Below are 12,798 nucleotides of genomic sequence, written 5' to 3' on the forward strand. Positions count from 1 at the left end.
GGAGCCCAAAAAGGTTAGCCACCATTGCCCTAGCAGATAAAAATTTCTTCTTGTCAAACTTTTCTTGTATATTGACTAAGCTCCATTTGTTACAAAAAAACCAATATATATTAAATAGCTCATCCCCATGAATTTCCTAAATTGAAAATTTCTTCTTAGCAAATTTCTTTTACACTTTGACTAAGCCCTTATTAGGGTTAAAAGGTCTTTTTTTTACATGTTACACCTGGTTCCACTTTAATAGAAATAAACATAACTGAATGAATGACTACAAGCTTACATTATTCATTGACGTGTCAACATATCAATTTCAACGGATAAAATTATTTTGATGCAGTACACATAAATGCTAACAGTATTTATTTTAAAAGCCTGGTTAGAAAGACAAAAAATATATATCCTAAAATATATATTCAGTAAAAAGATTGATATATAGATATACCTTATTGGGGACTGGACATAAATCTTGCATAAATGCAACTATCCTCACAAATAGTCTTACCAATTTCAGCAGATTATTGCTGGAATCCGTATCTTCAGTCTGCAGCCTTCAGACTTTCAGAAAAAGCACTGATTCAGGTACCTGAAGATATCCACCAATGTGTCACTAGAGTGATGATCCAGTTAAAACAAAACTAATCCAAGTTCTTTAAAATTATTTCCTGAACCCAAAGCTGGGCATAGATCAGACTAAAATCTTACTTCAAAAACAATAGAAGGCACATTTATGGCTAGTACCTATGTTTTTCTAGAATAAAACTACTGTTTTATTATTCAAATCTTCATTTCTGCAAATTGTTAGTACGCAATATAAAGGCAGTGTTTGTTAAAACTATTTTGCCCAATCTAGTAATATAATCTGAGGACAGAGAAAAATGCAAATTTTGTTCTGCAGTTGCGAACCTTCTATCAAAGAAACACCAGCATGCTTTTGCAGTTTTAATAAATATTTATCATCTCGACTGTTCATCAAATGTTTATATTAACTAGTTTTAAAACTGTGTTTTTAATCTTTTTGCTAGAAGCAGGTTGTCATATAGTTTCCACATTTTAATCAGTTTATGAACTTAATCAGACTACTGTATTAACTTCAGAAGGATGTGGCTGAGAGGATGTGGCTTTTCCAAGCCATAACTTAACACTCATGGTACTGCATCGTATGCAGACGGATCTCTTTCGTTTTCCATCTCCAATACCCAATCCTTTTGGTTGCCAGCTTTGTGATGTAGTTACCAACTTCTATGACTACCATTACAGAATTGGCTATTTCATAGGTGGTGATGAATGACAGTGGCACAGCAAAAAGTCCAATTATTCCACAGCTGAAGTATGGTGGTGGTTTGAAGATAATAAATTATGGCACACAGTTGGAGCAACTGATCACTCTTTAAAGTTTTCAGATTTCCCTTTAGCGGGAATATTTGCTGAGACTGCCTCTCTGGCTGAATTATTATTTAACAATTCTAGCTACAAAGGTGTGCTATGCACTAGTTTATCTTGTAAGTTATCTTGTCTGCAACTCAGTAATTGTTTTGAAATTAAGATGAAAATGTTCAGATAGCCAACCCTTTCTAAGTGTCACATTACAAAATCATATTGGTAGACAGCATTACGTTATACATAACTGCATTATTAATACTGTAATGCTATAATATGTAACCTAAAATCATTACAAAATCATCTACAAAAAAAAGACTATTCCCAGCCTATAATCTTCTTAAATAGCAGCTGTTCACATAGTTCTGAAAGTGTCACTGAATTTTCTCTCCATAACACCTATTGTTTACACATTTTATGAACTCTATCAGTAAAATCCACTATGTTGAATAAGGATGTAGAAACTCACAAAATGAAAACCATGTAGGAGGGGAGAACTATGAACGGATTTTTTTTTGTTACATCTTTTCTGGATAGAGTATCCTACCTGTAGTATCTACCTGGCATTGAAGGAATGCTCTCAATTATTTTAAAAGGTTTACCATGCAAGTTGTCAACCTGTTTTGATTATTATGAAATAAGAAGCAGCTCCAGTAAATAAGGTATTTTATTGTGCATACAGTAAGGATTTTTCTTAAATAACTTTATTTCAAAGATGAGTCTATAAAATCACACGCCATTCTACCAAATGCACGTGTTAAGCACCTTGACAAAATATGCAATGAAGGCATATACCAAGAGTTAATGGGAAGTTAAGAGTTGATGGAAAACATGTTTACTTCCCAAAATCAAAGTCACCAGTATCATTGTCTTCCAACAGAAAAGGACTTGGAACACAGAAGAAGCAAAAAGCAACTTAAATTTGGCTTAAGGAAGTCAGAAGGAATTAAAAACAAATTGCACCACTTTCCATGTGAGCATAGAGGGAAAAATGCATTTCTCTATGGAGAAATACTGCACTACTTTCACAAACTTATAATCCACTGCCGCTATACACAACATTGTTTCAGTGAGCATCTACTGTTCTCTCTTTTGGGAGACAATTTTCACAGTTTTAATATAGAATGTTCTTCTACTGAAGTTAATATCATAGGAAGATCTGGGTATATTAGCTCCTGAACAGAGATTTTTGTAAAGAGCAATGTTCAAATAAAGCCTTGAACTGGTATATCTATAATTTCTAATAAGTTGCAAACCCATCACTTATATACCATGTTTCCCCGAAAATAAGACCCAGTACTTTTTTGCCACCACCAAAAAGGTACCAGGTCTTATTTTGGGGGGGGGATTTCTTCCACTGACTCTCCTCACTGCAGCAACACGGACAGCCCTGCCCAGACCGAGTGGCTGCTGCCGGCCCACTCATGCATGTCACCCAGGCCTCCATTTCGCTATCAGAGGTCTTCAGAAAAGGCCTCTGCAGCTGAGAAACGGGCTCCAGATTGACACATATGGCACCCCTGGCCTCGTTTCGCTAACAGAGGCCTTCAGGAAAGGCCTCTGTAGTTGAGAAACAAGCTCCAGACTTGCGCACATGGTGCCCCCAGCTTCCGTTTCGCTATCTGTTTTGCTGCAGCCAAGAAATGAGCTCCAGATTGATGCGCACGTCAATCCAGAGCTCTTTTCTTGGCTGCAGAGGTCTTTCCTGAAGGCCTCTGATAATGAAACGGCGACTGGGGCAACGCACACAAGCAGCAGCAGCAGAAGTGGGCAACGCAAGGCGAGGCAGGTGTCGGGGTGTGTGAGGCCTGGCTGCAACTGTCTGAAGGTAAGCAGCTCCACACACCCCATCCCCCTCGCTTTTTACCTGTGCGCCTCGCCTTACCCCATGCAACCAGGTGCAATGGAGTGGGCAAGGTCTTAACTAGGGCTTATTTTGGTGGAGTAGGGTTTATGTTGGATGAAAGTGTAAACATCAAGCTTATTTGGGGGATAGGTCTTGTTTTCAGGGAAACACAGTAGCTTTTTCATATTGCTACAAATTTCTTCTTTACTTACAAGCACAGTGCAAAATTATATGCTTTAGAAATGATAAGAAAAACATATATTGGCAACGTTCAGCATGAGACTCGTGGATTTTACAGTTTTACAGCATCTTTACAAACATATTACTTAACTTACAGTTATCACATGGTCTAAGTATGAACTGTGATAACTAACATAACTTTTAAAATTCCAATTTATTTCAGCTTTTCCAAAATTGAAATAGCTAAGAAACAGATTCATAGTAGATATGTTTTTGTGTTGTATTTAATGATGAGAAATAAATTCTTCCTTTCACAAGTTCAGAATAAAATATATTATTTACTTTCCTTGAATAGCACTCTGGTAGCATGCAGAATTTTCTTATAATAGCTGAATACCAAATGTCTATAGCATCCAAACAAATAACACAGCTATGTTATGAAGACATTCATAACATAACTGTGTTATTTGTTTGGATGCTATAGACATTATACAATAACACAGCTATGTTATGAATGTCTTAACCACCATCTGAATCTGTTTTTTACAGACTGGGCAAACTGAACGTCCTTTCTTCAATCGTTTTGCACATGTGAAACAGGCCACCAAGTGAGCTGTCCTTCCATGGATAATATTCCCATTCCGCGGCCTCTTCAGGCACACAACACAAGGCTTCATTAATTCTTTGCTATTTTCAAGAGGTTGCACTTCTTTTTCTGTGCACTTAAGAAGCCGCAGAGAGGGTTCTTTGTCTTTACATCCCAGGGCTAGATCCAAAGAATCCATAGAGCTTTTAGAGCTTTTAGAGGACAGGTTGGGCTTGACCACTGAACTGCATAAGTCTTTAGGCCGTACAATTGGAGCAGAGACTGTCCTTCGGCAATCTGGAACGTCTATGCCTTTCAGGTCTTCTTTACCGTGTATTATAGCAATGTTGGATGTAGACAGTGATTGTATTAGCTTGGGACAATCAGAGAACCAGTCTTTCCTTAAGGCCCAGCAGCGGAAGCAATACCTTTTAATGGGAGAATTGAACTTCTTGCATTTGACACACTGCCAACTGTCCTGCTGAATGAAAAGAAGCAGTCAAACCAATTATATTGATTCATATATAGTTTTTCTCCTTCTGTAAGGAGAAAGAACGCAAGTGCTTTCAATAGTGGCCCATTTAGTCCCTCAATTAAAACCAGTCAATATTCTAATTTGCTTATTTAGAACACTGAAGTCAAAATCTCTGATTAAGAAGCCCTTTTCCCACGAATTTCACTTTCATTTCTATTCTAGAATTTCATTTTACTACACAAAATTCTTAGTATCACATTCTAAATTCAAAAGACATTTCATGAATTTCTCAGCCTCCATTACAGTATAAAATGTGCTGAAACTACACAATCGATGGTGGCTTACTTGCTTACTCTACATACAAGAGTGATGGCTTTTGAGTTTGAAACTATAATTTATCTGACCAATGGCAAGTTTGTCAAAACGAAACATACTGCAAAATATAGTCAACAAACAAAGCTTGATCTGCAACATAGATAACACATACTCCAACTTGAAACAGATACTTGGGCCAGCTAATCCAACCCTGTTTAATGCAGGAATTCATTTTTAAACATCTCCATACAGAGGGCTCTTCATGCTGTGCTTGACCACAGAATGTCGATAAGCAATTTTCTCCACTAGTTAACTGCACTTACTATTAAGATGTTTTTCCTAACATTCAACCAGAATCTTTTTCCTATAAAATGAGATCATTGTTCTACATCTTACACTCTTGGATGATAGTTTTGATAGTCACTTGCATCTTTTGGCTTCGGGTACTTCAAAAGTGCTGTCAGTTATCTTTTTTCATCATTAAATTTAATTCTCAGAGTGTCCTAATTAAGTTTTCAGCCCTCAATCATTCTCACCCTCTTTAGTGCACATATATATGTTTTTCTGAAAAATATTTAAAGTATAGTGGCCAGAACAGAATGCAGTATTCAGATGGGATCTATCTAATACATATTTCAGTGGAAAATCTGTATTTTCTTGTATTTGCTAACCACTATTAAAAACAATGTTTCAATTGATGTGAGTTAAAGTTGCATTTTCCTTTTTAACAGTGGGTTACACTGTTGACTTGTAGAAGTACAGCTACTGTGCCAATGTACCTTTCCTGTCTTAACACACTGCATAGACTTGTCTCCCACTATATCTTTCCATCAAGTGAGAGTAGAAACTCTTCTGGTCCCATTAATTACAAGCAGTGTCAACTAGCAGAATCCAAGAAGTATATCATCTGCCTCAGTACCTGCTCCCACTCAACACACACACTCCAAGAACTGGATGGCTTCCACCCTGATGATGTTCAGGACCTACTGAAGACCAGGCTATTCTCTCAGGGTATGATTCCAGAGGTAGTATTCAGCAGGTTCTGACCAGTTCTGGAGAACCAGTAGCAGAAATTTTGAGTAGTTCAGAAAACCGGCAAATACCACCTCTGACTGGAGATTTCACAGTATCCTTCCCCTGCCATGCCCACCAAGCATGCCCACAGAACTAGTAGTAAAAAAAATTGAATCCCACTACTAATGATGGCTGAGCCCTTGTTGGATGTTATTTTATTCTGTAGTATGATTCTTAGTTTTTACTTTTTAATTACTAGCCACTAGAATAAGAGTGAGGCAGCCTCTAAGCTGAATGAATGCATAAATAAATAACAGTAATAGCAATAGCCCTTGGACTTATATACTTCTCCATAGTACTTTAGCCCTTGGACTTATATACTTCTCCATAGTGTTTTATAGCAGGGGTCGCCAATCTTTTGGACCTCGGGGACCACCAAACTCATAATTTTACATCCCGCGGACCAGAGACCCTGGGAAAGTCCCCAAAAAGAGTCTGCAGGAAAATTCCCCAACCCGTTTTCCTTCCAATCGATCATTCTTTATTTTGGATAGCAGGATACCGTCTGCAGCTCTGTTCTCGGGGAGAGAGAGAGACTTTTGGCTTCATGCAAGGAAAGCAGCCCAAGCAGCAGCAGTCTTTCTTTCTCTGCCCCAAACTCCGCCAGACATGAGTCTTTGCTGGTGCAACCTCTTGGAGCAGGAGGCCTTGCAGGGTCCCAAAGACTCATTTCTGGTAGAGTTTGGGGGAGTGAAAGAAAGACTTTTGCTGCTTTCCTTGCTTGCAGCCAAAAGCAGCAGAAGAAAGAAGTGGAAAGAAGCAGCCCGGTGGCCAGGTGTGGAGTGAGTGGAGCAAGTTTCCCCCTCAATGCAAGCAACACAATCCTTGTGTTCTCATGGGCCATGTGGGTAGCGCAGCCTTGTGTTCCCGTGCAACCTGGATTAATTGCTTTGGGGGGGTGACTTTTCTGCAGACCATCAAAATTTTCTCGCAGACCACCACTGGTCCCCGGCCCACTGGTTGGCAACCACTGCTTTATAGCACTCTCTTGAGTGATTTACAATCTAAGCATATTGCTCCCAACAATCTGGGTCCTCATTTTACCAACTCAGAAGGATGGAAGGCTGAGTCAACCCTGAGCCTGTCAGGATTGAACTCCAGGCTGTAGCTTTCAGTACTACATTCTAACCATTGCGCAACCAGGGCTCCTAAATAAACCCATCTGCCACAGAATCAAGTGTAGGTAAAGAAATGTAGGCAGAGAAACATCCAAGGTATAATAGCAAAAAAACCTGTTTCACTGGAATATCATTATGGTGGTCTAAAATATTTCATATCCATTGTATAATGTTGAATTTCATTCTGTTATTTCCACTAGGAAAACAGCCTACCAAGATAATTTTGAATTGGGTTTATACCTTTTAAAATATTAGCTAGTCTGCACAATTTATACAGAGAAAAGACCAGATTAATATCTTAAAAATTATGGCCCACAAGGAATTGCTGCTATGCCAATCAGCTTTCAGCAGCAAGCCCCAGGGTGGCAGCAAAGGAGCTGGCAGTGTCCACGAGACTGCTAGAAGCACTCAGTAATATGTCTTTCAGAATGAATGTGGATGTGAAAGGCTGCAGGTCTTCCTGGTGACTGTGATACCACTGGATCAGCTATTTAAAAAAACCTGACAGGCTGCACAAAGCTGTTTGGCAGGCTGCTGCATGCAGTCTGGGGACCACATGTGGTGCAGGCCTGAGATAGCCTAGCCAGCTTTATGTCATGTTCCTGCCTGCCTTTCATTTATTTATCCAATCCCTTCATCAAAATGTTGAAAGCTATTGGGACCAGAACACAAAGCCTAATACTTTAGTTCACTGATGAGGAATCACTGATGAGCACTTGACAAGATTTTGATTTTCAAGCCTCATATAGATCTACTTAACACATGCCTTCCAGGCCCTTTGCTAATCAGACCATGGGGAGAAATATAAAGATAAATGTTTCTGCTTTCTCGTCCTTACATCCCAGCCTTCTCCAGCCCCTCCTTCCATTCACCTAATTTATTTCTTATATGCCACAAAAAAGTTAATTGTGTGTGTATGGGAGGACAGAAACAACAGGGATATTAAGTTCATTCACCTGTATTATCTTTTCTTCTAAAGTACACTATCCAAATCATTGTTAAAGCTATAGTAATCAGGAGATAACTAAGCAGAATTAAGAAGTGCTGATATAGGGATGTACAACGAGCAAAATAGGAAGCATTGTCACCAATTTGTCTCAGCTCCAGAACATTTCAGTTCCACCTCTGCACAAATACACAAATATAGTCAGTGACTGTTTAAAAAAAAACTTTCTAAAACCATTAGTTTGCTTATGCCAACATTTCAGCTATTTATTGAAAACTGATCTGAAGTCACAGAAGTATGAGCAAAAAAGTTAGCTACGGATAATCCTCGACTAATAACAATAAATGGGCCCAGAACTTCCATCATTTAAGTGGTTATGTGGGTTACAGATGATTTTAATGGCCTTTTGCCACAGTCATTAAGTGAATCATTGTGGATAAGTGAATCCAGCTTCCCCCATTGACTTACTTGTTGGAAGACCTCTGGGAAGTTTGCAAATAGTGATCACAATGACCCCAGGACACTGGAATTTTGTAAATACATACTGGTTGCCAACTTCCTGAATTTTAAACATATGACCACTTACACTGTGATTTAAGTGCAAGAACTGTTTATGGGACAATTTTTCAGCACCATTGTAACTTCAAACAGTCATGAAATGAACTGTCATAAACTGAAGACTACCTGAATATCAGATCCAGTGATCAATGAAATGGAGAAATGATGCAGAAAGTTGAAAAATTAAAAAGCATAAAATGACTGAAGGATTACTCTGAATTTCTTTAGGTCAATTAGACAAGACGGTTATTTTTCATTACTTCAGATGGTCCAATAAAAAACAACAGTAATGAGAACTATTGGTTTCTATCTCTTAAGTACTGAAAAAGCTGTTTTAACAAATTATACTAAGCTTGTAACCATAAACATTATAATCAGATCAAGTACACTAAATCTAAAAACATACCTCAGAGGGAATATCAGTATCTGTATCATCACTTAAAAACTGAGAATCTTCAAGGTCATCAGATGATGTTGTTTCACTCATCTATAATAAATAAATATAATACACAAATCAGAAAAGGAACATGCTGCCATGTTAGCACAGTAAGTGCAAAAGCATTACACTGGTCAATGCTTTAGATCAAAAGCTACATCAATATTTTCTGATGTTTAATTTCTTACTATAAAGAAAAAGTTTTATTTTTGCAATTGGACTATGACAACAATATGACTAATAGTGTGATTGTTAGTCCAGTTTAGTTTAGTGGCTAAGGCACCAGGCTAGAAAGCTGGAGACCACGAGTTCTAGTCCTACCTTATCCACAAAAGTCATTTGGGTGATCTTGGGCTGGTTACTTTCAGCCCAGCTCACCTCACAGGGTTGTTGTGGAGAAAGTAGGAGAAGGAAGCTGTGTGGAATACGTTTGCTGCATTGAATTATTTGTAAAAATAATAAAGGTGGGATTAAATAAATAAGTTATACTCATTTAACAGATATCTTCCAATTATTGGGACTTACTACTTTATTATCTTCTTTTCTTTCTTCATTAACTTGTTCACAATCAACTATTTTTGATGGGACTGTGACACTGAAGTTATCTGAAGTAGTTTCATTGAGGAACCACAAGTCATCTGTAGTATCTGAAACAATAGCAGTATCCACATCCTAAAGAAGAGTGAAAAAGTACACTTTGAAGATTTTTAGACTTGCTATTTATTTGACTTTATAAAGGAAACTATAAACTACGACCTCACAAAGCATCTCTTTATAGCCACAGGCAGCTAGGTAAAAAATAACTTGCAATTTTCAATAACACTGCATTCTTCCTGTTTCAGCAATGTGTGCTGAAAAATTTTATTTAACACCCAACTTATAATATAAATTATACAATAACCTCAGGAAGGAGATAATTAAATAGAAACACGTACATATGCATCAAGTATTCTAGGGCCTGGATGCTTTAAATAGCTTCATTTTTCAAGGGAAAAGGCAGTCTCATTATTGTAATGAGAAAAAAGAATTGGTCTTCCATCATTCTTCCCAAACTTTACGTGATATAGTAAAGTCCAAGAGCAGTAAGATCAGGTATGAAATCTCTTTCATGTTGATGGTTTTCCAAATCCCTACTTTTCTCCCCATTATCCCGCATTATTTCCATAACTCCACTTTCTGGAAGTCTTTCTTATTTCCTTAAAAGTCACCAATTATATGACACCCTATAACAGAAAACAGTTTTTACTTTTATCTCTATGTCATTCTTTTTTGATATACTAATTAATATTAATACATTATTAATTATATCAAATAATATTAATAAGATCCACAGCAGGAGTTGCCAACCTCCCAGCTGTTCAAAACCAGGTCACCTGAAGCGGCAGGCAAGCATGCATGCATGCATCCTTCCTTGTGCAAGCAGTGGGCGAGTGCGTGCACATGCACTCCATTACGCGTGAGCAGCAGGCGCACATGCCCACTGCTCATGCAAATAGAGTTGCATGTACATGTTTGCCCACCATTCACATGGAACCATCGCCTCTCTCCCTCCCCTCCCCTACAGTCCGCAAAACCGGAAAAGTTGGGGAACTCTATCTACAGGCTAGAAAGCTGGAGACTGTAAGTTCCAGTCCCACTTTTCAGCCATGAAAATCAGCTGGGTGACCTTGGGCCAATCACACTCTCTCAGCCCAACTGTGTTCTGTGGTCACAGATTATTCCAATTGTTCCCTGAGGTTATCCAGTGTGCTGGTATTTGTTTGGTATAAGGCCAGTATCTATGATCATTAAGCATGTTATTTTTCAGCCTTAAAAACAACAACCAAAAATGTCAAAGACCACTTGAGAATAAGAATCCTTTCAATGTTTAATAAAATAATGAAATCAGAGTACGATATACAGGTTTATGCATATACATTATACTATTTGCTAATGTTTACCTTATTTGTATGTATATCTGTTGAATCATTACTTCTGGATTTGTAATTGTTTCTCAGATTCCCTAAAAACCACCATGGAAGGCCAGCTACATCCCATTCTTCAACTAACAAATCCAATGTGGTCTGCTCTTTTGAAAGGTTATCTATTAGTACCCCATCTGCAAAAGTGAAAAGACATTTAATTTAAAATAACTATGCTTGTGAAATCAACTGACAAGCCTGATCACTCGGGTACAACTTAGTCTAACATTATATCCATGAATAGCCATCTGTGTGAATTACAAGTAGTCCTCAATCTGCAACCACATCTGGGGCCAGAATTTTTGTCTTAAGTCAGTGTGGTTGTAAAGCAAGTCATACACTACTGGATTTAATTTCATGACTATTTTTACCACTAAACTAATCAACATGTCTTGTCAGAAACTGCCTGAGAAAATTGCAAATGGTGACCATGTGACCACGGGATGCTGCAACCTGTCGTAAATGTAAGCCCATTCACAGTATCTGAATTGTGATCACTTGATCTAGAGCTGATGTGAAGGGACAGGTCATAAATCACTTTTTCTGAGGCTACTGTAACTTAGAACCATCTTTAAACAAATGGTTGCTAAGTCAAGGACAACCTGTAGATATTTCTATTTCCTCCAATCACATATTATAAACAAAAAGCTCTTTGTATTTACTTCTGTTCATATAGTGTGTGATATTTAATGATAGAGTTTAAATCTATCTTGAGAAATCACAAACAAGAGTTTTTCTAAGTAATCAACTATAAATTTGTAATATCTTATGAAGCTATTACTATCTTTATAGCAATGTGACTATTCTAAAAGCTACATGGAATAGCTTTGAAAACAGACTTCCCTTTTGACATTTTATTTATATGTGCAATTTTCACAAATTAAATTGACTACTTGAATATTACCTAATTTGCATATTCACATGAGGGAGAAATAAGATGTTTTCTTAAAAATACTTTGGAATATCTAACTGTATTAAGAAATAATAGTAAAATAAAAAAGGAAAACCACCTAGGACTCACAGATACAACAAAAACAACCAGTATGTACATATTCTGCAAGATCCATTAGATAAATGGATGTCTATTTACCTTTTTTCTCCTTGCATGTATGCTTTATGGAAGATAGATCATTTTCATGGTCTTCCTGTTCAGTGCTGAAACTGCTCTCTGTGTTATTATGCTTAAAGAAAAAAGGAGAAATAACTATCAGCTAAGATCTATGACAGAAGCACAGGGATGTAACACTTCCTTTCTTAGTCACCAGCTTAACAGCAATAGTCACATACAGTTCAAATACCATCAGAACTACAGTAGAAATAAGGACAAAAATTGCATTTATTAATTGAACAAGACATTTGCTAAAGATCAAATAGACATGGATATGCAACCTGATAGTTTCATAAGTCTTTCACTACAACTCTCATGGGAGTTGTAGCCCAAAACTTTTGGAAGATGCCAAGCTGCCTATCCCTGAACTTGTTGAGTGTGCACGTGTGTATATACACGCACACAAACATACACAGAACACATTACAATACAGCTACAATAGGATAAATGTTTCCAAAAAGCTGCAAAGGAATGCTATCAAGCTTATTATCTCTATCAAATTAGGTAGCTTTCTCTTGAGAAGGACAACACTAATTCAACAATAGTATGAGAAACCATCTTGATTTTCCTAAGGTTTTCAAGTATTACGAGTTATTATGAAGTAATAATACCTATATCAGTCCCTGATAAATTAAAAAAAAGCTCCCACCCAGTGAAAGCTGGTATGACTAAGGAAAAGAAATGCTACATCCCAGAGAACATGTTCAGAGAATGGAACTCTGTAGGGTAGAGAACAGAGAATGAGAACTCTGTCCCTGGTCCGTGGAGTCCCAAGAACTTCTGAAGAAGGCAAAGACTCACCAGTAAACAAGTCAGAA

At 37.5% G+C, this 12,798-nt stretch overlaps 1 protein-coding gene across 5 annotated transcripts in view; it reads right to left on the bottom strand.

Moving 5' to 3' along the window:
* Window positions 1-2,026: 2,026 nt before the first annotated feature.
* The window catches only part of MDM4 (MDM4 regulator of p53), a 31,308-nt gene continuing 20,536 nt past the window's right edge, over window positions 2,027-12,798 (bottom strand). For 3 of the 5 annotated variants that reach the window (XM_087929452.1, XM_087929449.1, XM_087929451.1), the window contains exons 7-11: window positions 11,963-12,053; window positions 10,852-11,009; window positions 9,437-9,583; window positions 8,882-8,962; window positions 2,027-4,470 (exon numbers count right to left, since the gene is read on the bottom strand). In XM_087929452.1, the coding sequence (XP_087785578.1) occupies window positions 3,907-4,470; window positions 8,882-8,962; window positions 9,437-9,583; window positions 10,852-11,009; window positions 11,963-12,053 (1,041 nt within the window). In that variant the 3' untranslated portion in view covers window positions 2,027-3,906. The remainder of the gene's footprint in view (window positions 4,471-8,881; window positions 8,963-9,436; window positions 9,584-10,851; window positions 11,010-11,962; window positions 12,054-12,798) is intronic. The other 2 variants (XM_087929453.1, XM_087929450.1) reach the window with 1 other exon arrangement.

Source organism: Pseudonaja textilis, chromosome 3 (genome assembly GCF_049901715.1).
Source record: "Pseudonaja textilis isolate UNSWEBS1 chromosome 3, rPseTex1.2, whole genome shotgun sequence".
In the NCBI taxonomy this organism is placed as follows: domain Eukaryota; kingdom Metazoa; phylum Chordata; class Lepidosauria; order Squamata; family Elapidae; genus Pseudonaja; species Pseudonaja textilis.